The 23,141-nt window shown below is 37.0% G+C and overlaps 1 protein-coding gene across 1 annotated transcript in view; it reads left to right on the forward strand.

Moving 5' to 3' along the window:
- unc80 (unc80, NALCN channel complex subunit) overlaps positions 1 to 23,141 on the forward strand; it is a 67,712-nt gene that overhangs the window by 25,600 nt on the left and 18,971 nt on the right. Inside the window, exons 25-55 of the mRNA XM_089639452.1 lie at positions 1,891 to 2,081; positions 2,173 to 2,314; positions 2,403 to 2,467; positions 2,555 to 2,690; positions 2,771 to 2,951; positions 5,870 to 6,026; positions 6,632 to 6,893; positions 7,727 to 7,980; positions 8,073 to 8,192; positions 9,513 to 9,676; positions 9,780 to 9,885; positions 10,315 to 10,544; positions 10,619 to 10,844; positions 11,331 to 11,517; positions 11,721 to 11,884; positions 12,626 to 12,874; positions 13,411 to 13,543; positions 13,676 to 13,816; positions 14,189 to 14,382; positions 15,201 to 15,346; positions 15,441 to 15,635; positions 16,280 to 16,475; positions 17,288 to 17,506; positions 17,683 to 17,828; positions 18,128 to 18,302; positions 18,943 to 19,095; positions 20,476 to 20,679; positions 21,185 to 21,301; positions 21,738 to 21,872; positions 22,037 to 22,160; positions 22,297 to 22,494. Coding sequence (XP_089495578.1) covers positions 1,891 to 2,081; positions 2,173 to 2,314; positions 2,403 to 2,467; positions 2,555 to 2,690; positions 2,771 to 2,951; positions 5,870 to 6,026; positions 6,632 to 6,893; positions 7,727 to 7,980; positions 8,073 to 8,192; positions 9,513 to 9,676; positions 9,780 to 9,885; positions 10,315 to 10,544; positions 10,619 to 10,844; positions 11,331 to 11,517; positions 11,721 to 11,884; positions 12,626 to 12,874; positions 13,411 to 13,543; positions 13,676 to 13,816; positions 14,189 to 14,382; positions 15,201 to 15,346; positions 15,441 to 15,635; positions 16,280 to 16,475; positions 17,288 to 17,506; positions 17,683 to 17,828; positions 18,128 to 18,302; positions 18,943 to 19,095; positions 20,476 to 20,679; positions 21,185 to 21,301; positions 21,738 to 21,872; positions 22,037 to 22,160; positions 22,297 to 22,494 — 5,310 coding nt within the window. The remainder of the gene's footprint in view (positions 1 to 1,890; positions 2,082 to 2,172; positions 2,315 to 2,402; positions 2,468 to 2,554; positions 2,691 to 2,770; positions 2,952 to 5,869; positions 6,027 to 6,631; positions 6,894 to 7,726; positions 7,981 to 8,072; positions 8,193 to 9,512; positions 9,677 to 9,779; positions 9,886 to 10,314; positions 10,545 to 10,618; positions 10,845 to 11,330; positions 11,518 to 11,720; positions 11,885 to 12,625; positions 12,875 to 13,410; positions 13,544 to 13,675; positions 13,817 to 14,188; positions 14,383 to 15,200; positions 15,347 to 15,440; positions 15,636 to 16,279; positions 16,476 to 17,287; positions 17,507 to 17,682; positions 17,829 to 18,127; positions 18,303 to 18,942; positions 19,096 to 20,475; positions 20,680 to 21,184; positions 21,302 to 21,737; positions 21,873 to 22,036; positions 22,161 to 22,296; positions 22,495 to 23,141) is intronic.

Below are 23,141 nucleotides of genomic sequence, written 5' to 3' on the forward strand. Positions count from 1 at the left end.
TAAGTATTTAAGTCAAGGGCGGTTTCCTGAAGTTTACCTTTGTTTATGTGTATTTTAATCTTTGGGAATTTTATGCGAAGGGTCTTTTTAATCCTTAGTGTGCTTACTAAAGTATCATTATTTATTTTCGTAATAACTTACTTTTTACAATAAAAACACATACATTTGTTTTTGATCACTTTATTATTATTTAAACTTTACCAGTTTCGGAAGAACCCTTCCTTCAACAGGAGAATATTATAAACTGAAACTGTTTTTAATATTCTCCTGATTAACTTACTTTTTTTGCAAAATTATGTTCTTGCATAATGTCCCGACTTACCAAATAATGTATTAATTAATATTTATAAAAATTATATCTGTCCTACGTAGTTTTCTCAATATACTTTCTCATATTCAAAATTATATCTGTCCTACGTAGTTTCCTCAATATACCTACTCATATTCAAAATTATATCTGTCCTACGTAGTTTCCTCAATATACCTACTCATATTAATTTTTTTATTTTTTATTTCCTTTATTTTTTCCCAATTTATACATTTGACATTACAGTTTTATAATAATAAGAAAGGGAACCCACTAAGACGCAGCCTGTGCGTGGGTAAGTAAGTAAGGGGGTAATATAAGTGTATACATTATATTTTTGTACCTAAAAATAACAGTAAGCATATAAAGTAAAACGGTAGTATTATAATTTAAGTTAGTCTAAAAGATTGTGCAATAGGTGCATATTAAAAATAAATCAAAGTAAAAATAAAAATTGTAAGATAATATATATGAAGTAAAAGAACACAGAATAAATTAATAATAAATATACAGAAACAAATAGAAAAAGAGAAAAAAGTAAAAATTAAATGAATAATGCTTCAACATTAGCATTGTACAGCCACAACTTTAATTCTTTTTGGTATTGTGCTAGTTTAGTTGTTACTTGAATTTTTTTGGTGATAGAAACCTTTTGAACGCGTTAATTTGCTCCGTTTTATCTATACCCGTACGCGGTACATATTTTCAAATACGTATTCACGCAATTAAATGTCAAATTATAGCATTCTGGCATGATTTATTGGACTATATAGATAGAACAGATTATTCTACACAATATGATAACAAATCCTCGTGTGTCAACACTCTTAGATGTTTATAAAAACAAAAACATAAAATTTCATACAAAGACGTACCGTATCTTTTGAATGTGGTCCCGCCATTCACTCGGCGTGTGTGTACTTAGGCCACTGCGTTGATAGACACAAGTGGGACACCATGAGCACTTATCATTTTTAGTTATGAAAACTTTTTCTAAAACTGAACACTTAAATTTTATGTCACTTAATATAATAACAAAATTGGACTAACGCCATCCGTTGACAATATTGTAAACTATAGCACTCGAAGGCGCAAAGAGGTTCACTTGATTATCGATATTTTTTAATAAAATACAATTTTATTTTCGAGAAATTCTTGTAGATTTCAGCATCGTGATAGTTCTACGAATGTTCAACGAATGCAAGCGGGAAATAAATTTATGTCGAAAGACCGCTGGAATATCGGCATTCAAAGTTTCCGTATCAACTGTTGATAGAGCCGCGTGTGAGTATGGACTTTGCCCGCTGCCGTAACAACAGTTGATACGGCAGCGTGCAAAGAGAATATGCCTGGATTTACCCTTAGGAAAGATCTGTATTGTAGGAGATATTAAACACATAATTCGGAAAATCATTACACTGAGGAGCTATTGAGCACGAAAATGAGTAGTACAAGACCCCGTTTACAAATCAATATTAGACACGCGTTTGGGTGACTCCCGGCTGTACATTCATGAGAAAGTGATCCATAACGTTGTTCATTGGTTTTTTAGTTCTTTCTAAGATATATCTGAATATTTGCAGATGCGAGTCGTCGCAATTCCTTTGATATGGGAGACAGCACTCGTGAATCAGAAGTCGTGGTTCTGAAAGAAAGAAAACTTGTTCCGTTGGAGCCAGTTTACAGTGGAATGTTACGTTTCTCCTTTCTTCTTGACACCTGTCAGCCTGGTTCTATACCAGATCCACATCTTATGGCTGCACTGCTCGATTTGGTAAGATTACAATGACTTTCATGCTCGTTTTTTTTTATCAGAATAGATTTTTCCCAAACTATTTTTATGTTTATCTGTGGTTTCATTATAGCCTCATACTCCAGTGGTATCTCGAGCGTGTATTATCCTAGAATGCGCTCACCTGGTCCATAGCTGCAATAAAGGCCAGTGGCCGCAATGGATGAAGGTGGATCTACCCAACATTCGGCCTTCGGTTCCGGTACCAGGCAGAGGTATAATATTCCCAAATATAACCACTTTGAAGTCCCACATATAATATAATTGAGTGTAATTTCTATATGCGGCTTTTTTTCTTTCAAGTTTCTTCACACCCGGGAATCAGACGATTGAGAGCTGCAGGAAAAATGTTTTTCCAATGGGGAGAAGTAATAACATTTGATTTTTTAATGTTTCTACAAACCTCTTCCACATATTAAAAAATATATATATATTTTCACGATTCAATATTTTAGGCAATTGCTGGTAGACTGGAAGAGATGATGCATGAAGATAGGCAGCACACAGCCCAGGTAGTTTCCATGGTTACAGACCCAGAAAAGCAAAAGGAACTTTTGCAGCAAGATGAAGAGGAAGACTTTCTTGATGAAGGTATGTCCTTAATAAACAAATAAATAATAATATGTTTTACTAGCATATTGGCAAGTATTCATTTGATCCTTATTGTACAGCGAGTCTGCAACTTGCTGGTGGTCCCATGGGGGCGGAGTGTCCTATCGCCCTTCGCCTGGTGGCCTGCATCTTGCTGCTAGAGATCACAGCCTTCCTGAGGGAGACCTACCAGAACCTTCCCAAGGCCAGCTGCAGAGCCTCCGTCAAGGAGCGGCCAGCCCCGTGGGAGAGAATTTACAGGTCGTTGGTACTTATTGGGAGCCATAGATGTATTCATGTTTGCTTCTCTTTCCCGGAATGACACTCTCTCTCGACTGCGGCTGTGCATAAATGCTTGGCATATCTCAACAAATATCATTCAGATCATTTAATAACATTTTTATTCAAGCACTTTTTGATCATCTCGATAAAAAAAAATCAATTTCACTACTACAATTTCATGACTAATTAGAAAAAATACTTTCGATTCATTTGACATGCTTCCATATGCAACTTTTACAGAATAATATTTTATTTTTCCAAATACTTTATAATTTCCCAGTGAGATAGATTTTCTCTTTTAAATTTGACTTACATGGAGTACCTCAGGGTCGAAGTTTGGGACCTGAGTTGCAAGCCTTTAATTAAATAGCGTATGTCTAAATAAGGATTCTAATTTTTTTTTTAAATGACCCTTTTCAATATTGTTGATATATGTTGAGCAGTTCTTGTGCTATGTGGGAAATCAGCGGTTTCGTGACAAAATTAAAATTCAAATCAATTTGACCAATAATTTTGATATAATCAATGCCTTGCTTTTAGGATTTTTAAACATTTTTGTCAACCCCTTGTATAACTCTCATAGAAAATGTGAAATCAAAGCCATTTTTAATTAACTGGGTGACGTAATGAGACTGCTACTTTAAGGCCAGGAACCGCTGATTGATACGAGTATATTAGGCCTTGCATCACTTTATATGTTTCAGCCAATACTACCGACTATTGTGCGCTGACCCCAAGTCTGGAATTAATTGATCTTACCATAGCAATCCAAGATGATAAATTCAATCAAACTAAAACTATAATTAAACCCAATCAATTAACTTTAATACTGCAACAGAAAATTCCTCAATCTTGACTGTGTACAACTTATTCCTCTACTAACTAATAACTATGTCATTTAAGTGACTTGAGTATATTTAGTTATAAAGGATACAGGTTTTCCATAACTACACATTTAATTATGTGTGCAATTTGTTGAATTTTCAAATAAATTATTAATGTAGTTAATAATAAATCAAGCCCTCCTAATGTTGTGCAACTCTTACCACAAGACTTCAACATGGTATCTTTTAATCAAAATCACATATTTTCAACAAATTTTTGACCACTTCTTTCTTCCGAACACTTCTAAACAATTCAAATCCATTAGCCGATACAAAAACTTTTTTTTAATTGTGAGCTGTTTAATTGCTGTATTTGTAGTTAATTATCCAATTTGGCCCATGAATTTAATAAAAGTAACTTCACAATAATTTCGAGTTAACATGATTTAATTCCAGACTTACCAGTTAATTTCCTCTACTTCAACTCCCATGGGCTTAAATGTTGTTAATATTCTGCATCAATAATTGCCTGAGAATGTTCATAATTTGTTGACGTTTAAATGTTTGTTCCCTTTACATCCTTATTGTGTTTACTGAATCACAAAATATACAAATGAATGCATCCTCTTTGTATTGTCCGCATTTTGTTTCATCGAAGTAACATCACACAACTACATACAGTAAATTACATGTGCACGTAGAATGTAAATTCATAGAACCATTTCAATAAATAACAACTGACGAATAAAAAACTATAAAACAAACAACCAAAACTGGACACTGAAATTCAAGGAGTTGCAATGACATGACAAAAGAAACCACTAAACGTTAAATTAAATAAGATTTTTGCATAAATCTCTTCAGACAGACTTGAAAATCTGAATGGAATCAGAAATTATAATAGTACCTACAGAATAATTGAATAAAATATTCAAGTAAAGTAGGGATTTCAATCCCCTTCGAATAAAGTGGCCAATATAAATAGGAGCTCTTTTCTTCTCCTCAAATTATTCCTTCGATGTTTTTTGTATGTATGTACTGACACGTTAATTACCCTTAAACTTCCTGGAAAATGGTAAGTAAAACTGAATAATTGTTAAACGGCCCCGCTTTTTAATTAAAAATTAATTAATTGCACATAATGCTGTGAATGAAAAAATGCGTTGATTTTGAAAGAAATCTGAAAGTTTTTTGTGAAGGCTTATCTGATAAATTAATAGTATGACCCGAACTTATTCCCTAAAAGTATGAATGGATGAGTGTTTTTACTGTGTTGGTTCAAATATAACGCAATTCGAACAGATACTTTTAATTTTCAATGTACATACATATTATTGACTTGATAGGGTTATGCGCGTCAACCGTATTCGCTCAAAAACATCTAGAAGGAGGGAAGCTTTATGCGAAATTTATGCCAACCGGACTCTAGCAAAATGATATTTTTTTCTTTTGCGTGTAGTTTTTAAGATAAAAAACATGAAATAAACATGATAATTCCACCTGAAGGTTTTCAGTATGAGCTTAAAACACGTGCATTCTTTGAGCTACCACTTTCGGGTTTCACGTTAACGCCTTTTATGTATATTTTATTAATGTGAAACCGTATTATGTAGAAGAGGAAGGTGGGGAAGTACCTGGCTATACAGATCTGGTCATCAAACACGATCAAAGCCTTTTCAAGCAACGTTTTAATTCTGAATGGTGGTCTTACACTAGGGGGATACTGAGAGTATCTTCCACTCTGGAACGTGCCAAAAATATACTGTATATTATTTTAAACGAGTAATCTGTGAAATATCACAAATTAATCAAATAAAATTTACTTGACCTCCACTTTACGCGAGATCCAGCTTGTTAGTCAGGAACCTTAGCCTTCAACTACAGAGATCAACTTATCGACTACTTCTTAAAATTACTGTTCGAAAGTCCAACGCGATATTTGATCCAATGCTATACGTCTGTCAGAGCCAATGCCAACACCATTGCAATACGCTTGTGGATGGATGGATGCGCCAGAAATGTGCCCGAAATGACAGAGGGATGTAATGTATCACCTCCCGTAAACTGGATCAGGGAGGCGAACCGGCGCTGGAGCATGGCCCTGTCCAGCATGGGGCACTCGCAGGCCTCAGCCCAATCACTGCAGTCCATCGCTGGGGATGCGGACAGGAAGATCTCCTTCGTACTGCACGAACCGGAGAACGAGTCAGAGGGCAGTAGCAATGCCACGGTGAGTGCATCAATTACTTCACGCTTTACTAGGCCTTCGAAACTACCAGCGTTAATAAGCGGTGGCCAATCAGGGATTCACTTTAGTCAACACACCACGATTGCAGAAGGAGCCTATCCACTCACAGCCAAGATGTCACCAATTTTAACGATCTACAAGCTTAGCTTTTTTGGCTTATCAGTAAATACGTCACTGCCCATGGCCACTAAAAGCTTTTCACAGAGTTCAATTTACGTGATTTTTTAGCTTGGTAAGAATAAGAGCTTCAACCTAGTCGGAATTTTATTTTCTTGTAAGTATCTCCTTTCTAATTGTTTAATTGAACCATTATCATCACGAGTCATTTAACACCTTGAAGCTCGAAGTGCTGACACCACTTTATGTTGCCCGTGTGTCACATATTTCGACTCCGTATAGAAGATCAGAGAAAGCCTGATTTTTTTAATGCCCCTGTCGTGGTTTCCATACCAAATACCTTCAAGACCTTCCTTTTCACTCAAACTCCGCCATCCCAATATTTTAAAAGTTTCATCGGGAAGCATTCTCCACCCTTACATAGGTTTATCTTTCTAATAATTTTGTAAAATAATATCTCTATTCAAAAGCTCGAAGATGGAACCGCTGTTGAAGAGAAAAAGGCAACAAGAGGTCGCGTAGTCCCTGCAGCCGGGCGCCCATTTCTCCTACGCAGGGGCACCCAGCAAGGGGCGGGTACTCCGCCCCATGGGCCCCCGCCCCTTCTGCAACATGCGGCCGCCCCCCTACCGCCCCACCCGCCCCAGCACCATCCCCCCGCCGGGGGCTCCTTCAAGAGGAAGTCCCTCAAGCTGAGGAGGAACACGAAGGACGGGAAAGACATGGAGGAATGTAAGTTAGGTATGTTTTTAATATTGTCACTAAGCTTATTAACGAAGTCGTCATTTAGACCTGCTTTCAGCTGCTTCTAATAATAATGCTTAGCTTGCGGTTTTTAAAAATGTGTTAAATTTTAAAATATTATGGCACTGCCGCTTAGAGCTCCGTTGTTACCTCATCATCTGTTACATGCGTTGTGCATGAGGGAGAGATCGTTTTCAACATGTGGTTGGAAAATTTTGCTAAGGTTTTTCGACCTCCTCAATGGCATAATATGGCATTGCATCGTGCAGCATCGCTGTGCCTCCAAGAGAACCGATTTAAAATACTGACAGGAGAAAAGTAATGCCATCTGTAGTTTTTAACTGTTTTTCTGAACGGTTTTTACATAACTTCACACTGCACTTCATCGCTTAAAAGTAACAAAAGCACTTTACAGATTATAAAGGAAACAAGGATTTCACCGCTCGCGCCGAGCGGTGAAATTATACTGGCCTAGTAAACCCGGTAAGCCGCGCCCATTCCACGCCCATTTGGGCTTAGTTCATCTTGTTTGATGCGCTGGGGCTTAGTTGCCCTACTGCCAGCTCCACTGCCTTCCTTCCTCCGTGGTTCTAACCAAATTAGATGAAGAGGTAAGAGCGGAGCTATATGCTGCACAGCCTAATCTAATCATTTACATTGTCATTCTCCCCCAAAATATGGTTTTCAAATACCTATTTCCTGGAAAAGAATAAATTTAATAATAGTTTTTGAGGCTTATTTGCAGACTGCAGAAAACACCTGTTAGTAATATTGCGTAGAATGCTTGCAATATCCGCGTGAGCTATGTGCTAATCTCTCAGATCTGGTGAAACGTGCAGACTCGATCCAGTCCCGGCGCAAGGTGAGCTCGCTTTCGGACCGCAGTGACACCTCAGAGGCCGGGGGCGCTCCGGGGGGCACGGGCGCTACGGCCTGCCAGGGGGGCGGCGGGGGCCACGAGGGCAGTGGGGGCGAGGAGAGCCCCGGGGTGCTCAGCGATGACCACGACCATCCCCCTGAAAGCCCCGACAGCAATGATACAGATGAAACTACCAAAGTTATGCCGTGGATAAAGGTTGGTATTAAAGCAGTTGTTGGTTGACATGGGTACATATTGTTATATAATTGGATGTTCGTAGTTTCTAAAGTATGTATTAACATTTTCAGGTGATGGTACAAACAATGAATTCCTTTAACTACTATTGCTCCCACCAAAACTATTGCCACCCATACTGCTATAAAAGGAATATGAGAGCTAGCTCCAGACTTATCAAGTCAGTGCGGAAGGTGAGACCTACCATTTTAATTTATTCCGACTTACTTCCCTTGAATACTTTAAGTTTTAACCTCCTAAAAAAAAAAAGGTTTTTTTAAAGGTAATCTCTATTCTCCGAAAATTATAAAAAACGCATCTGGTATTCTGGTTTTGTTATTTTAACTATCCCGCAGCCAAGTGGGGGAGTATGTATTACCCAAAATTACTATCCTCCCTATACTTGACATATGGTGTTAAATGGTTTAACCAATTACCTCTTAACTTAAGATCGGAAATGAATTATAAAAAATTCAAAAGCTCAATAAAAGCACTATATCAATAGCATATTAAAATCGTTTATACTTAAAAAGACAATATAATCTCTCAATTATTATTATATTGAAATCCTTTTCTCTTATTTCTTATTCTTATCTCTTTCTTTCTTTTACATCCTTTTCTCTTTTCTATTTGATAAAATTTTGTTACATTTAAAATTTTTATTTTGTTATATTAAAAAATAAAAATTCTTTTCATTATCATTACACTCTCTGAACAAATATGTTAAATTACTATTTACACGCGTTTCTCCGCCTTTTTAACACGAGCATTTGCTCTAAAAAAAGGTGTATCACGATGTACTGTAATAAAAAGAAAATAAACTTAATGTAATGTAATAACATGTAATTGTAAATTTAATATTAAATAAAAATTAAATATTAAAAAAAAAATATATCGTTTTAGTATTTAGTATTAAAAAAAAGTATTTTACGTATTTCTGCGCAAATACATAAGTTACCATTAATAATTGTTTGAAAATTGTTAGCCAGATGATTAAATATTATTATTTGGGACTATTGTTGACACACAAGTTCACCATAAGTAGTGATAAAATTTATTGCAGTTTTTTATCTATTTTTCCTATGGCGCTATAAAAAGTTGAGCATTATAAAACATTATTTATTTAAAAGCTAATTTCGTTTTGTGATAAACATAGAAATTGTTTAAACTTTGCATCGCAAACAGCTGTTCTGCGCGCCGTGTGGAATTTAGCTCTTAAATGCAATAAAGCCAATAAAACTCAGATGGTAAGAGATTTTTGCCCTTTTTTTTACAAATAGGCAAGATATTAAAATGTTTATTATTATTATTTTCAATAAGTCCTATTATCTAAAATATTTTTGCTTAATTAATTATAATCATTTTTAATATTAGAGAGCTTCCTCTATCATTCATATTTGCATTCTTCTTATTTTTGAACGCGTATAATGGAGCCCCTAATATATTTGTAAAACTTGCTTAAAAAATGCTCACCCGGGTCGGTTTCGGCATGTATATATATTTGTAATTTTTAGATTTACGGTGAGAAGTTCGGTGTGTTTGGTGAAAACACCACATTCGATGTGGATATTGACAAGCAGCAAATGAAGAAAGACAGAAGGGGGCGGAAGGTTTCGGACCAAACCAGTTCACAAACATCCCCCATCAGAAGGAAAGACAGCGTTGGGAAGAAAGATAGGTAAACATTAGCATATTTTTTATTAGTATCCTATCAATTAATTTACTGCATAATATATATGCCTCCATAATTTACCTAAATGTATTTGTTTTATTAATATTAGGTTGGATCGGTCAGTCATCGATGGAAGAGAAAACGTTTCCTTTGGGAAATCATCTGGTCAAAAGACACCGCCCCCATCTCCGATTCTCAACTACGTCAAAACACAGGTAGCCTATTGTATTTCCTCTCTAAGTCAATATTAAATCCATACATTTCCGACACACCCGACAAAATATAATGACTTCATATTCAAAGGATCCTATTTAAAATATGATCAGATTTTATTAAAATGTTTATTACAATAAATCTTGGTGCATTAGAAATCCTAACTATGTGCAATCTCAACAATGTTATACTTTCAGAATCCAAATTTAAAGGATCTTAAATATTGGGTTCTTTTTTTAAATGTGTCACTTCACAAGATCGTCCCTGACTGTACACCATTCAGACAGGGGAACTATAACGCCACCCGGCTGGGTAACATTGTGAGGCGGGTTAAGACAGGGGTATATAGGAAGGGTATGTTAATTGCTTGATGAACGAAGAAAGACAGATGCTGGTAGCTAAAATCCTAACGCTTTGATCTTATTTGCCAGGTGCGCAATGCCTTCCACGCGCCCCTCGCCACGCTTGTGAAGGGTGCTATGGTGATGAACGAAGAAGGTCTAACGGGCTCGCTGCCTGCCTGCTGGGCCCTCCTGCTTGACTGCTGCCAGGAGGTGGCCGCCAGTGCCGCGTCCCTCTTCATCCTGGCCGCTGTGAAGGTGCCGCACCACGCCAGCGACATCATGCTCAAGGATCTGCAGCACTCCGATCCCAGTGTCAGGTAAGGACGGCTCTGACAGAAACAAAGTGGATTGTGTGACCACTTTATCATTAAATATTTGTTCATTTTTTTAGGATCAACGCCATACTACGCTTTCAAGTGATGTGGAAGCTCCGCTACCAGGTTTGGCCTCGCATGGAGGAGGGTGCTTCCTTGACCTTCAAAGTGCCACCCCCTGGTATAGAGTTTACCCTTCCATCACCTAAGATTGGAATAGAATCTCTACCCATTGTGGACCCTCCCTGGAGTCCGCATGTGAAAACTAAAGACATGGAGGTTACACTCAACCAGGAAAGACATGTCAGTACATATCTGTATTTTTCTTTTTAATTTCCAGATTCTGGCTCCTAAAAAAATTAACTTTGGAAGTTTTCAATAAAAATAACAAAATTTAAACTATCATTTCAGAACTTGTTGGATTCACTGTCAACATTTATTTCTTCAAGAACCGATATCCAGCTTTGGATTCAGTCCTAACTGTAATATCTAGGGTTTTGTCAATTCTTCGTGGCTCTTACCGACCTGAAGCAGGTAGTTCCTTCTAGGAAGTCTGCCCAGCTCAACTGTTTCTTTTTCCCTACCAGAAGACCATAAAAAACATTTAAATTCCAACAAAAATCTGTTATTCATGCTACGCAACCTTTAATAATTTGTCCTGTTCCTAATTCAAGCAATCATCATCGATTTCGTAGTATGGTTTTCCATGGCAGTTTGTGTGGTTTCCTACGTTCTTGGTGATTATCATTCTTTGGACAATCATCTTATTAAATATTATACCATTTCCAGAGATCTCTGGTAACAGCGACCAAGACCCGCAAAAAGCAACAAACCGAAGCCATCAGGCGTGCCCTGCAACAGAGAGAGGACAAACGGAGAGCCGAGAGAGAGGGTTTTCTGCTGACCACTATTCCCATCACCAGACAAGCTGCTTGGGAGCCTTCCTTGGAACATCCACAGGATGACCATGTTGAAGGTATTACTATCAAAATCATCATATATTCAAACTGTTTAATTCATACTTTTAAAGAATTATCCACCAATTACGTAAGGCAGAAATTGATGAAATTTTGTAAATTTAAAACTCACTCTCGACTTATATACAGAAAGAGTAACAACAGAGTTATCAATTACCGAACAATATATAATATTGTGCAATGCTTTTTCTTTTATCTCTAGATGAAGAGGCCGGTGAAGGCCTCCGCAACACCTCCCACCATGCCCAGACGGCCAACTCCTTGTTCCCGTCCTGTCTGTGCTCTGCCGTGATCCACATTGTTGCTTTGCTGGACGATGCAGCTGTTTCACCAGACGGGAATGCGGTGTATGAAGTAGCCTATCAGGTATTAAGTTAATGACTTTAAATTACTTAGGCAAAAGGACAATTGGCAACACTTTCATAAGATATACATAATCTTTTGTTAAGTGGTAAGCTCATGGCACGAATCAGAGGTTGTGGGTTTAAAACCGGGCTTGGACTTGTGGGAATATTTTACATGTTGAATGTAAAATGTCATAAACAATGTTTGTGCACAGGTTACCATAATATTTACACTAGCCAATATCCCAGAGAAGTTTGTAAATCTGTAGTACATACTTGCATTTCGTTTTAGAGTGATATCAACAATTCATCAAATTTCAAAGTTAATATTGATATTTAAGTTCCGTGAAAGTTTTATTCATGTTCTGTTTTTATACTTATGTACTGTGAAACAACTGGCCCATAATGGAATAATAATAGAATTTGAATAGACTTTAAAATTTGATGAATTGTTCAAATTCTGTGAAACGACGGACCCTTACAAAATTGAAACGTTACTACTGTACATATTATTTTCTCCCAGGTTACAAGATATTGGTTTGTTTTGTTACCAGTTATTCAGGAGTTTATGAACCTTCCTTATCTCCTATTCTATCCCTCGTCCACTTTCTTCAGCCTCACTACATCCTCCAATTGGTCAAACCATAGCCATTTTCTCAGGGCAGTTAAAAAGCTTTTACGGAATCGCAACAAAAAGGTGTATTAAAAATATGCATAAATATTTACATAATTTCCTCAATCCAATAATTATTCATGATTCCAGGTGATTTGGTGCTGCCTCGTGGAAGATTCAGCCCTCTTCCTTCGCTATGTTCTGGAGCGCCTCACCAGAGAGCGCCAGGAGCAGATGTTTCAATTGCTGCGCCACCTTATCCGCTTCGTCCCGAAGTTGCCCCAACAGGCCGCCTTCGCACTGTACAACTACATCATTGGATACATCATGTTCTATGTGAGATCGCCGCATGAAGACGGACAGATGTTGATAGGCACTGCTCTCTCTGTTCTATGGATGGTAAGCTTCTTTTTCAGGTCTCCCGATATTCAACTTTGGACACAATTGGGTCTCCCTTAAATGTCACCCGTTTCGTTGATTACTGGCAATTCCCGTCTAAAGCCTGCAGTTCTTGCTACATTCCTAGCATAGTCCCACTATGTGGAGATTGCAAAAGTAATCTTGGAAATCTGTTTCTTCTTTTATCTGTGTGGTGGCCAGTTACATCACAATATCATTTGTGATTGTCCATGTGTTCGCTCCAAACAGTAGTTATTGGTGTAGTATATAGCATATTTGAACACTTGTTCAGAATCGTCCAGGTATTTTCTTGTTTTTAAGGACTTGGCTAAGTTCGGCCCATCCCAATTGTCTTTTCTCAACTCTTTCGGGTTTTTTAAATAATTTAAAACTTGAATTTTATGAAGCTAGCGAATACACTCGCAAATCAATGAAATGTGAACTATGTATATCCATATTTTAAGAAACATTTGGGAAAAATTAATAGAAAAGGCATTGGATCATGTAACCAGAACCTCAATTTTTTTTATTTCCAGGTTGTTCACAGTGTCCATGGAATTATGTTCAAAGATTTAAAACAGATATTAAGGAAAGAACAATGCGATGCTTCCATTCTGTTAACTGCAAATGTTCCGTCTGCCAAGAAAATTATTGTTCACGGTCCCCAAGGTATGTAGGCAATGTACTTTCTTATTCAAGTCATGAACACCGCCTGGCTCCTATCAAATAGATATTTCTTATCCAAATTTTGGGAACATTCCAATTATTTTTTGTAAGATTATAATTTTTTTTATGTTTTAGATCGTGATGAGGGTGGAATTCCATCCCAGTTTCCTGTTCAAGAGGACACCCAATTTTGCCAAATTCTGAGGGAATCTTTGGACTTCTTTGGTATCGATGAACACCAGCAAAAGGAATTCTTTCTTATTGACTACAAAACGCGTAAGTTCTTATCTTACTCTTGTCGTTAAACTTTTCATTGTATATCAATATATTTGGATAGTCACCAAATTTCGGGTCAATTCCTTTAACATTAAACCATGAGAAATTCAGGTAGTTCTGATGGTAACCTCGATGGAAACAGAAGGGCATTCAAGGATGTATGAAGTCTTTTAAAAATTTAGTCAACTAAAATATTTTTTTCAATAAATAAACAAAATGAGCTCATGTAGGTAGATTTAAAAGTGTTTCAATTTCCAATAAAATATTATAATACATCCTAAATATAACCAACAATTATTTTAAATGCGTAAAATCCATATTATTGGCCTAATGAGTTTGTCATAATGTATTATCTTGTATTGACGATTGCAGACCAAATTCACAACCCTCTCCGGTACGTCCGAGACATGTATTTCTTCAAGCGCTCCCAGTACCCTCAACTGCAGTTGGTTCACATGAGGGTGAGCAGTGCAAGGGCGGCTCTGCAACGGCAGGAACTATTGCACAAGTTTCTGGAGATTGGCAAGGTTCACCTCACGTGGGCTATTCTAAAGAATGTTGACATGGTAGGAACATTACGTATATAGCTACCCAGATGAATTTGTGTGCGATATTTTTAGCAAAAAATGGAATCTCGTAATCAGAGATGTGCTTTATTTCAAATAAATCCATTTCAAATGGAAATGCAAAATGGGTATTTTCCATTTTGCATTTTAAATGCTTTTCTAAAAACCATTTTGCATTTTAAATGCTTTTCTCAATGCATTTTCCATTTTAAATGCTTTTTTGCAACATTCTTCCTACTATCTCCACTCATCTTTTTTTCATAAGCCCCAAATATCAGTCGGTCCTCAACCTCGCTATGAGAGATAATTTACATTTGTCAAGTTGCTCCCTGGTAGGAGCCCTGGCAATTGAGTGATACCATTACAAAAAATACTGATTCAAATACTGAACATGGGGCCATGACGCTGTAATATTAACTGCTAAGTTTCTATGTTTTTACGTTGGCAACATTAGTCCCGCGCAAATTTTTTGTGGTTTCATAATCTGTAGTCATGGTGTTTTTGGATTTACCATCATGTAATATGTTTGTTCTACATTGATATCCATTATTAAATGAAAAAATTGTTAAAAATTCTATAATTATTTTATTGTTTGACCTGAGAAACCATTTTGCATTTTCAATGCATTTTGAAAATAGGTATTTTGCATTTTGCATTTGAAATGCTTTTCTAAAAACCATTTTGCATTTTGCATTTTCAAATGGAAAAGTTTTGACCCATTTCCATTTTGCATTTCAAATGGTTTTGGGTACCCATTTTGCACATCTCTGCTCGTAATATGGATTATTTTATCATAATAAACTATGTTTCTTTTACAGGTTGTCCAAAGAGTAGTATTCCTCCATGAAGAACTGATGAAGCTTCCATCATTCCCAAGAAAGGCTTTGGAATGTGATCTGGATCTCTACGAAGGAGGAGAACTTGGGGAACAACTTTTGGGTCTTGATGTTCTTCATAAATTTATGTGAGTATTTTTAAAGTGGCTTAAATGTAAGTACTTATGTACTTTTTCATGTTTTGGAATTATTGTATACTAACAGTACTTTTCCATGTTACAGGTGGGTGCGACTCATTGCTAGAATGTTTGAGGCCATGGCAGGGAATTTCGCCTACTCGGGAGACATCCACCTGTTTTTAAATGTCCTGAATGGAGCAGTTATTCTCCACAGTGAAGATTCTTGCATTCTCCGATATGTCATGGCGACGTACATCAATGCAGCTTTCAATTTCAAGAACATTTTCTCCACAAATGGGTGAGTTGAAAGTACTATTATCCTGCTGATTGTCTGTCATACATATTTTCATTCAATGCTTTATGTCTAAGGATATTGTGTTCACATCCAACACTTCTTTGTCTTTGTGCTTGTGTCTAACAAGGTTTATTATAGAGATGCCTCTTCGGTGGTGGCAGTTGTGTACCCATGAAAAATCATGAGATATTACAAATATATTTTTTAAACATAATATATTATGAGATTTGAATACTACTCTTCCATGAAAGCGTTAGCTTGTGGTTTGGTATGTTATATAGTAATTATAATTGTAAGATTTGTTCAAAAAACAAATGTTGTAATAAGTATATATTTCAAATATTGAATAGACATTAAAATTAATATAGGTAGGTACTTTATCGCTCATCAGAATTCTTCACACAATCAATTAAAAAAAAATTAAATTACACTTATTTTCAAAGCAAATCTGAGTTCATTGAACCAGAGTTAAACAGAAATTAGTTTATTTGATTGATTATAAAAAACCAGGGATTTTTGTTTAGAGTGGGTTGAATACATTTGGATTCTAAGAAGAATCTCACTTACTTGTCACTTATTTGTTATTTTGAGACCACGTTTCATAAATAATATCTACATGATTATGAAATTTATATTTTTGTCCACAGGTATTTGCTGATCATGCCCACTCTGCTTCAAATCTATTCAAACCACCAGACCAATAAGCTGGTGACGACAACCATAGAATATGCGGTGAAACAGTTCTACCTCATGAACAGGAAACCTTTTATCCTGCAGATGTTTGGCTCAGTGTCGGCCATTCTTGATACTGATGAAGAAGGTGCCTATGGAGATGCCCACAAGGTAAACTTTCTCTTTTACTAAATCTACATTTATCAGACCTATCTCAAAACGAAACGTTAATAAGTCTGTAAATAAATATCTTGTATTTTTTAAAGCGATATATCAGTGCTTCTTATTTGTATTGTGTACTTGCGCCTAGATGACTGTTAAGCTTAATGTTGTGTTCGCACAAACAGATCTCCAACTTGTCTTGGAAGGAGTTTATAAATAATAGGTTCTTTATACTAATCAGGGATTTATTAATACTCCGCGTATTATATTGGTGACTCGATAGTCGACCTAGCTAGAAGCTGGCTAATTGGAATCTGGGCCAGTGAGGTTGTCTGAGCCTTTGCACTGTCCATGGCGACAACTGGCCACTGGCTCCATCTTGCGGACTTCCCCGCAAGCTCTATGCACTGCCATCTGTGCGTGCATCTACAAAGCTTCCTAACACTTAACGACAGATCAAACAACTGTCTGTTAACGGTCCGTTACAATATTTGAAGATACCAAAATGTTAACAAATTCAAAGTGTTGACAATTTCAAATATGACAGGGAGTTAAAAACAACAGGTCTTGAATACACTCTTAAGTATCGCCCTTCCAGAAACATTGTTTGGAATGGATCTATCCATGTTTGGTGATCATATATGAATAGCCACATAATTCCCAACATTCCTGTCCCCCATCTCCTCCCCTTCCCCATAACCTTAAGCCTCACAACGCACCCCTATTGGGGATAGATGCCATAGTTCCAGACAGTTGGGACTTTTGTGCTATATTCACATTTCGTTCTGCAAGAAATCACTAAAAGTCTTATTTATTTTTAGGTTCAATCCAGTTGCCTGTTCAATCTTCTGCTGAGTCTGGAGACCCCATCTCCAGATCCGCTGAACATCGCAGAGCTGGTGAAGGAAGAGAAACCGCTAAAGGCCATAGACTTCTGTTATCATGATGAGAACGAGATGGTCACTGTCCTGGACTGCATCAGCCTGTGTGTGATGGTCGTCTCATATTCCGCTGAGAGTGTTAGGGGATATCAGATGCTAGTGAGATTTTTTTTTCTTACAATCTTAAAAGTTTTCGAATTTGCTTTCTCTGATCAATGTAACTTATCCAAAGTTAAATCCCCACAATATGGAAAAAAAATAATATTATGTACTTATATGTGGTTTTGGATCAAAATATGATCACTGTTTCAAATGAAAACTGTTTGACTTTTTAGATAATCCTGGAAGCTATCCTTCCTTGTTATGTGAAACAAATTCAGTCTCCTTCGTACAACAGAGAAGGAAAAACGGAGAAGGAAATTATATTACAATTGGCCTCTGCTATCAGAACACTGGTCAATAACTGCGAAGGGCTGTCCAAGTGAGTGTCCTATAAAGTGTCATTATAATAATATTAATCGTAGGGAATAAATTGGTTGAGTTATGTGGACTCTTTATGAGTGCATGCCTACAGAGTTAGTAATTTTAAATCAATCATTTTGTAATGGTTAAATCGATACCTACTTCGAAGCTCCATAGCTCATGGTTGAAATTATATTGCATGCTAAAACTAATTTTATTTCCAGACAGAAAAAATCTGTTCAAATGAGTTTGTAGCTAGATATACCTACTAATATTACAGAGAAAGAATATTTATGGTACCGATATTATCTATTCTAGATCATACAATGGCCCTTATCGCTCATCTCCTGAGCACAAGGGATCCTCTCAACGGAACTTCAGCCGAGGTCCTTACTCTCCTGGGTTTGACTTTGATGATGAATCCCACTCCAAATATGTCAGCGACCATTCCCGGGCCCACCCACCGAACGACACCACTAATGAAGATTCTGAGGTTAGTTTACAAACCTTGCAAGAACTAACCTACCCCTAATCTCAAATAACCAAACAAATCATTGCTGAAAATCTTCTTTTAACCACTTAATGCTTTTGAACGAGCGGTGTTTGCGGACGGCACGTGTATCGTACCACGACAACGCGAACACTGCTCGCGTCTTTTGACTTGTTTGCGTTATACAAGATAAACAAACGAACTGCACTCGCCACATTTTTTTTACTGTTTTTATTATTTTTATTGGTTTTGTTTTATTTTTTTGAATCTTGTTAAGTTTTTTTACACTTTTTATTGCTTCTGTTTTGTTTTTTTTTTGAACTGGTCAATTTTAAATTATGTTAACTCTTTATAAAAAATAAAATAACCTGATGTTTTTAGTTTCATTTTTGTTAAAAAACCTGAGTATTAAGTGGTTAAACTAACCTATCCTATGTTCCACTGTACTAATGCATGAGAGGTCGTTTGGCAATGGATAATAACAAATAACCCACATCAACAAATCCCTTCCTACGGCACCTTTTTTATCTTGCCTCATAACGAGGTGTCATAATATACAAATAAAGACAACTATCATCGGAATATAAAGCTTATTACAAAACTTAATAATATGAATTGTAATTTGTTATATTATTATTTCTAGGTGGTTCGAGCGGAATATAGGCGCCCCCGAGATGTTCTGCTCTCTCTAGTGGGGGAGTTCATTAATCGGTGTAACCTCCGTCTACCGGAGATAGCCAAGAAGTACCCGCAAGACTCCAAACCTGTGGAACTCTTGGACACAAGATCTCATGTTGTGAGTTCACATTTTACAGACATCATTTCACACATTCATATACATTACACAGCAGATACATCTGACTTGATTGTGGACACTACAAGGCTGTCTGAAAATATGAAGATGATGGATGAAGAATAGATAATGTACGCTAAAAGTGCCTTCTATGTAGATTTTAATGGAAACCAATGTCACTACTAACTTAATATCTTTTCGTTCTGGCCTACTTAGCAAGTGTTCTTTCTCTCTTTGCACTTGACTTTATGTGAATAGTCATTATTCTTTATCATCAACACAGGAGTGCCATGAAGGCATTCCACTGATAGTTCCAATGTAATCACTCCGTCTTTCTCATAATTAACGTAAGTAATTGAAAGAATGGTTAAAATGGAGCTCTCAGCGGTAGAACCAAAAAATAATAAAAATATTAGGCTGTAGTACCTACCAATTGCTTACTTTTGAGGATAACTCTACCAGTGTATTGGAGATAGGATACCTTGATACCCCAGTAGACATTAACAAATTAGTATATTAACAAATTTTATTCACTGAACGCCGTTACACTTTTATGCATCAAAACAAAAAAAGAATTTTGTAAATGACAGTGAAATGCAACGACCTTGCGGCTAACAAGTTTTATTTTGTAAGTGACAGTGAAATGCAACAATAATACGAGTTTTAATTTTAATTTCTCGTAAGTTTTATTTTTTATTATTTTCTTATGTATTGTATTTTCGGGGTAGGCTCCTACAAGATTTCTTATTCTAACATTCTTAACATTTGAGGAGATAGGTATACAAAAAAACTATAAGCTTATTTAAAGTGCAAATAAATATATTAATTGTTTTTTGATCAATAGCCGTTCTAATCCTAGACAATCACTAAGATATTACAATATGTACTTTAACCATGTATAATTTAATCTTATCACTTGTATCGTATTGTACTGTGTGTGCTTAAATAAATAAATAGCACCAATCTTCTTGTCATGCTATGTTGTACTAGAACATTTGTACTACTGTGTGGTATCTTGAACAAGTTGCTGCGACTATTACGGCTGAAGTTTCAGGCACGTATACCTAAGCCATAGCATTCTAAGAGGAATGGGCTATAGATAGAGTTACGCTAGAGTTATTTTACTACTTATTGCAAGGTTTGCAGAACGTCTGGTTTCTAGATTAAATCTATTTATTGCCTCAAGTAACTCCATATCTTGCATGAATCTCGGCTAAGTTCCATGCGTCCACATAAGTCCAACATATTTAATTTGGTGCCGAGTCCATCACCACTAGCGTGTATTCCAGCTTACTTGTTTTACTGCCATATTTACTTATTTAGTTATTTATATTTATTCGGTAGTCGGCTACGCTTTCGATAAATCAAAGTGTATTTCCACAGAGACTAGCAGACATAGCGCATTCCCTGCTGAAGGTGTCTCCTTACGACCCTGAATCTATGGCCTGCCGCGGGCTGCAGCGCTACATGTCCTTCATCCTGTCCTCCACCGAGTGGTCCAACGACGCAATGCGCCCTGCCCTCACTACCATACTGCGCCGCCTGGACAAGCTCTTCCTGAAGATATCCAAGAAACCCAGCATCAGGGTAGGCTAATACATTATTTATTTATTTTTTAAATCAATTGAAAGTTACACCTCTACAGCAGGACTCTCTCGACCCAACGATGTCGATGGATTGACAAACTGACTCCCAGATTCCTACCCACTTCTCATACTTTTGCTTTCTCAGACTTCCTCTCCTTCTTCCCTTCTTCCCTTGTTCCCTTCTTCCCTTCTTCCCCTCAAGGTGAGACTTTGGCACCATAGAAAATTATTTGGGGTTTCTTCATCCTCTTCATTCTGCAGCTATGAATGTTTCTCCTGAGGCATTGTCTCTTCTATTAATAGCTCTACCAGCTCTCTGGGTGAGTATCCATCCAGAGCAAGTAGTTGAAACTTGGTCATTTTGTGTTTGGGATGTTTACGTGTATGTTCACGAAATAGGCGAATAATTTTGCTGTGCTTTTCTAAAATACCAACCATTTAAATAATCTGAACTCCAGAAATCAACATTACTGTTTTAATGCATTGGAATATGTTAACATTTTCAGAGGAATACCGACTGGGATGCAGCATCTGGCCTACTGAAGGGAATATACGAGACAATGGTTAAGTGCTCATACATCGTTCACTGGCAACATGTCAAAACTCTACTAAACACCTGTCAGGTTAGTATATTTTTCCACAATAATACTAGCTAATAGATTGGTTGCAACCTCATCCTCTGTTACATAAAGCCTAGTACTCATATTCATTCCTTCTCAACGGTTTTACTCGATATCGGGTAAGTATCCCCATGTGGATGGCAAAACTCATGGCTCGATGGATTGGTTCGAGCCGGCTGTAACTCCTAACTTCTTTCGTACTCACTGGCTTCGTGTCATCGAGCAGAGCTCAAACTGTTCGGCATACACTAAATATCGAGTCAATCTTATTGAGTAAAACCGTGTGTGTGGACATCACCTAGAGCCTCGATCGAATAAATCCGATGAGTAAGAACGAATGTGCGTATTAGACTTAAACGATGCATATAACAGAAACCAGGTTAAAATGGAGCTCTCAGTGAAAGAACCATATTATATTGATTTATCGGTGTGATTCCAGTCTCTAATAGTCTCGGACAGTGGCTGCCTAGAGGGGTGCTCCTCTGCCACAGCTGCTCTCATGGCGCAACCGCCCCCACCCCACTTCTGCAGCACCGTGGTCCGCCTCATCGCACTGCAGATACTCAACACTGGGGTAACTATTTAATGTTCTAATCCAAGTGGTAGTATTTGTCTAATGGTGCTAATCTTACCTCGGTTATTTACTTAACTGTTTACCAGACTGTTGTCAGAACAAATAACAATATAAAGACATTGCATTTTTAACATTTTTTAACCAGAATTATGATATGTTTCCAGGAAACATATTCTCTGGAACAAATCTGCGGAGGAAGCTCATCGTTCCCCACTCAAGAGAAAGCGGAGAATATTCTGATGAACTTGTTCATGCCACTATGTCTGAGAGTTGGAAGCGGACGAAAAGGTTTGAAATCACTATCTCTGAAATTCGTAATGTAAATATGTAATCATTCGCTACAAACTATCACTTTGCAACTAGCAGCATTAATCCCACATGCATCGGACAAAAAGTTTCCTTAGAACTGTTTTTCTGTTCCCAGATATCCCCCGCATGCGTCAGTCAGACATATCGTTTGCCCTGACGGCGGTTCTGCAGGCCATGTCCCCGGGAGCGGCCCTGGGCCCCGGTCCCCCGGGTGGGGACATCAGGGCCCCCTCATTGACATTTTCAGCCGCAGGACGGGATGCCAAGAGAGCTGTACGCATTCCTGTGTCATTATACAGAGTGGCTTTTCTAGGTAACGACTAGATAATCATTTGATAACATTGAAATTAAATTGATATCCAACAAAGGCTTTTGAAATATATATTTTTTACACAATTGACTATGAAAATGAAGACCGAAATTAGACCAATCCAAAGAAGTAATATTTCGCATTGAGATAGCTAGGAGTACTTTTAATAAGCTGAAACACACAGTTCTGTATCTGCAACCTATGATAAAATTTAATAAATTATGTTTATCTAATCTTCTGCACGGCTTTGAAACTTAAGAAGATAGAAACAACCTTTGAAATGTTAATTTATAGGCATTACCCACACTGACCGTTGACAAGTGAACAAATATGGTGGAAAAATATTGGTATTCCCAAACTATTATATCTTCAAATCTATGCTCTCTCATTTAGTATTGACTTTGAAAAAGCAATGCACACAGCATGAAGTTCTTCTTCCTCCGTATTCACGTAAGGTCGACTTTCATGGATTTGCAACTCTACTAAGAGCAAGGGTGGCAGGCATGAGGTAAAGGACCAACTTATCTACAAATTTCCTTATCGTGGAGAAGTTAATCCTTTAGGATGGGGAAGAATATTGAAGAAAGATATTGGCCAAAAAATCTTCAATCTGATGAACGAATAATGTATAGAATTGCTCAATGATTTTT

This window comes from Hesperophylax consimilis, chromosome 14 (genome assembly GCF_061612785.1).
Source record: "Hesperophylax consimilis isolate HC1 chromosome 14, BYU_Hcon_1.0, whole genome shotgun sequence".
In the NCBI taxonomy this organism is placed as follows: Eukaryota; Metazoa; Arthropoda; class Insecta; order Trichoptera; family Limnephilidae; genus Hesperophylax; species Hesperophylax consimilis.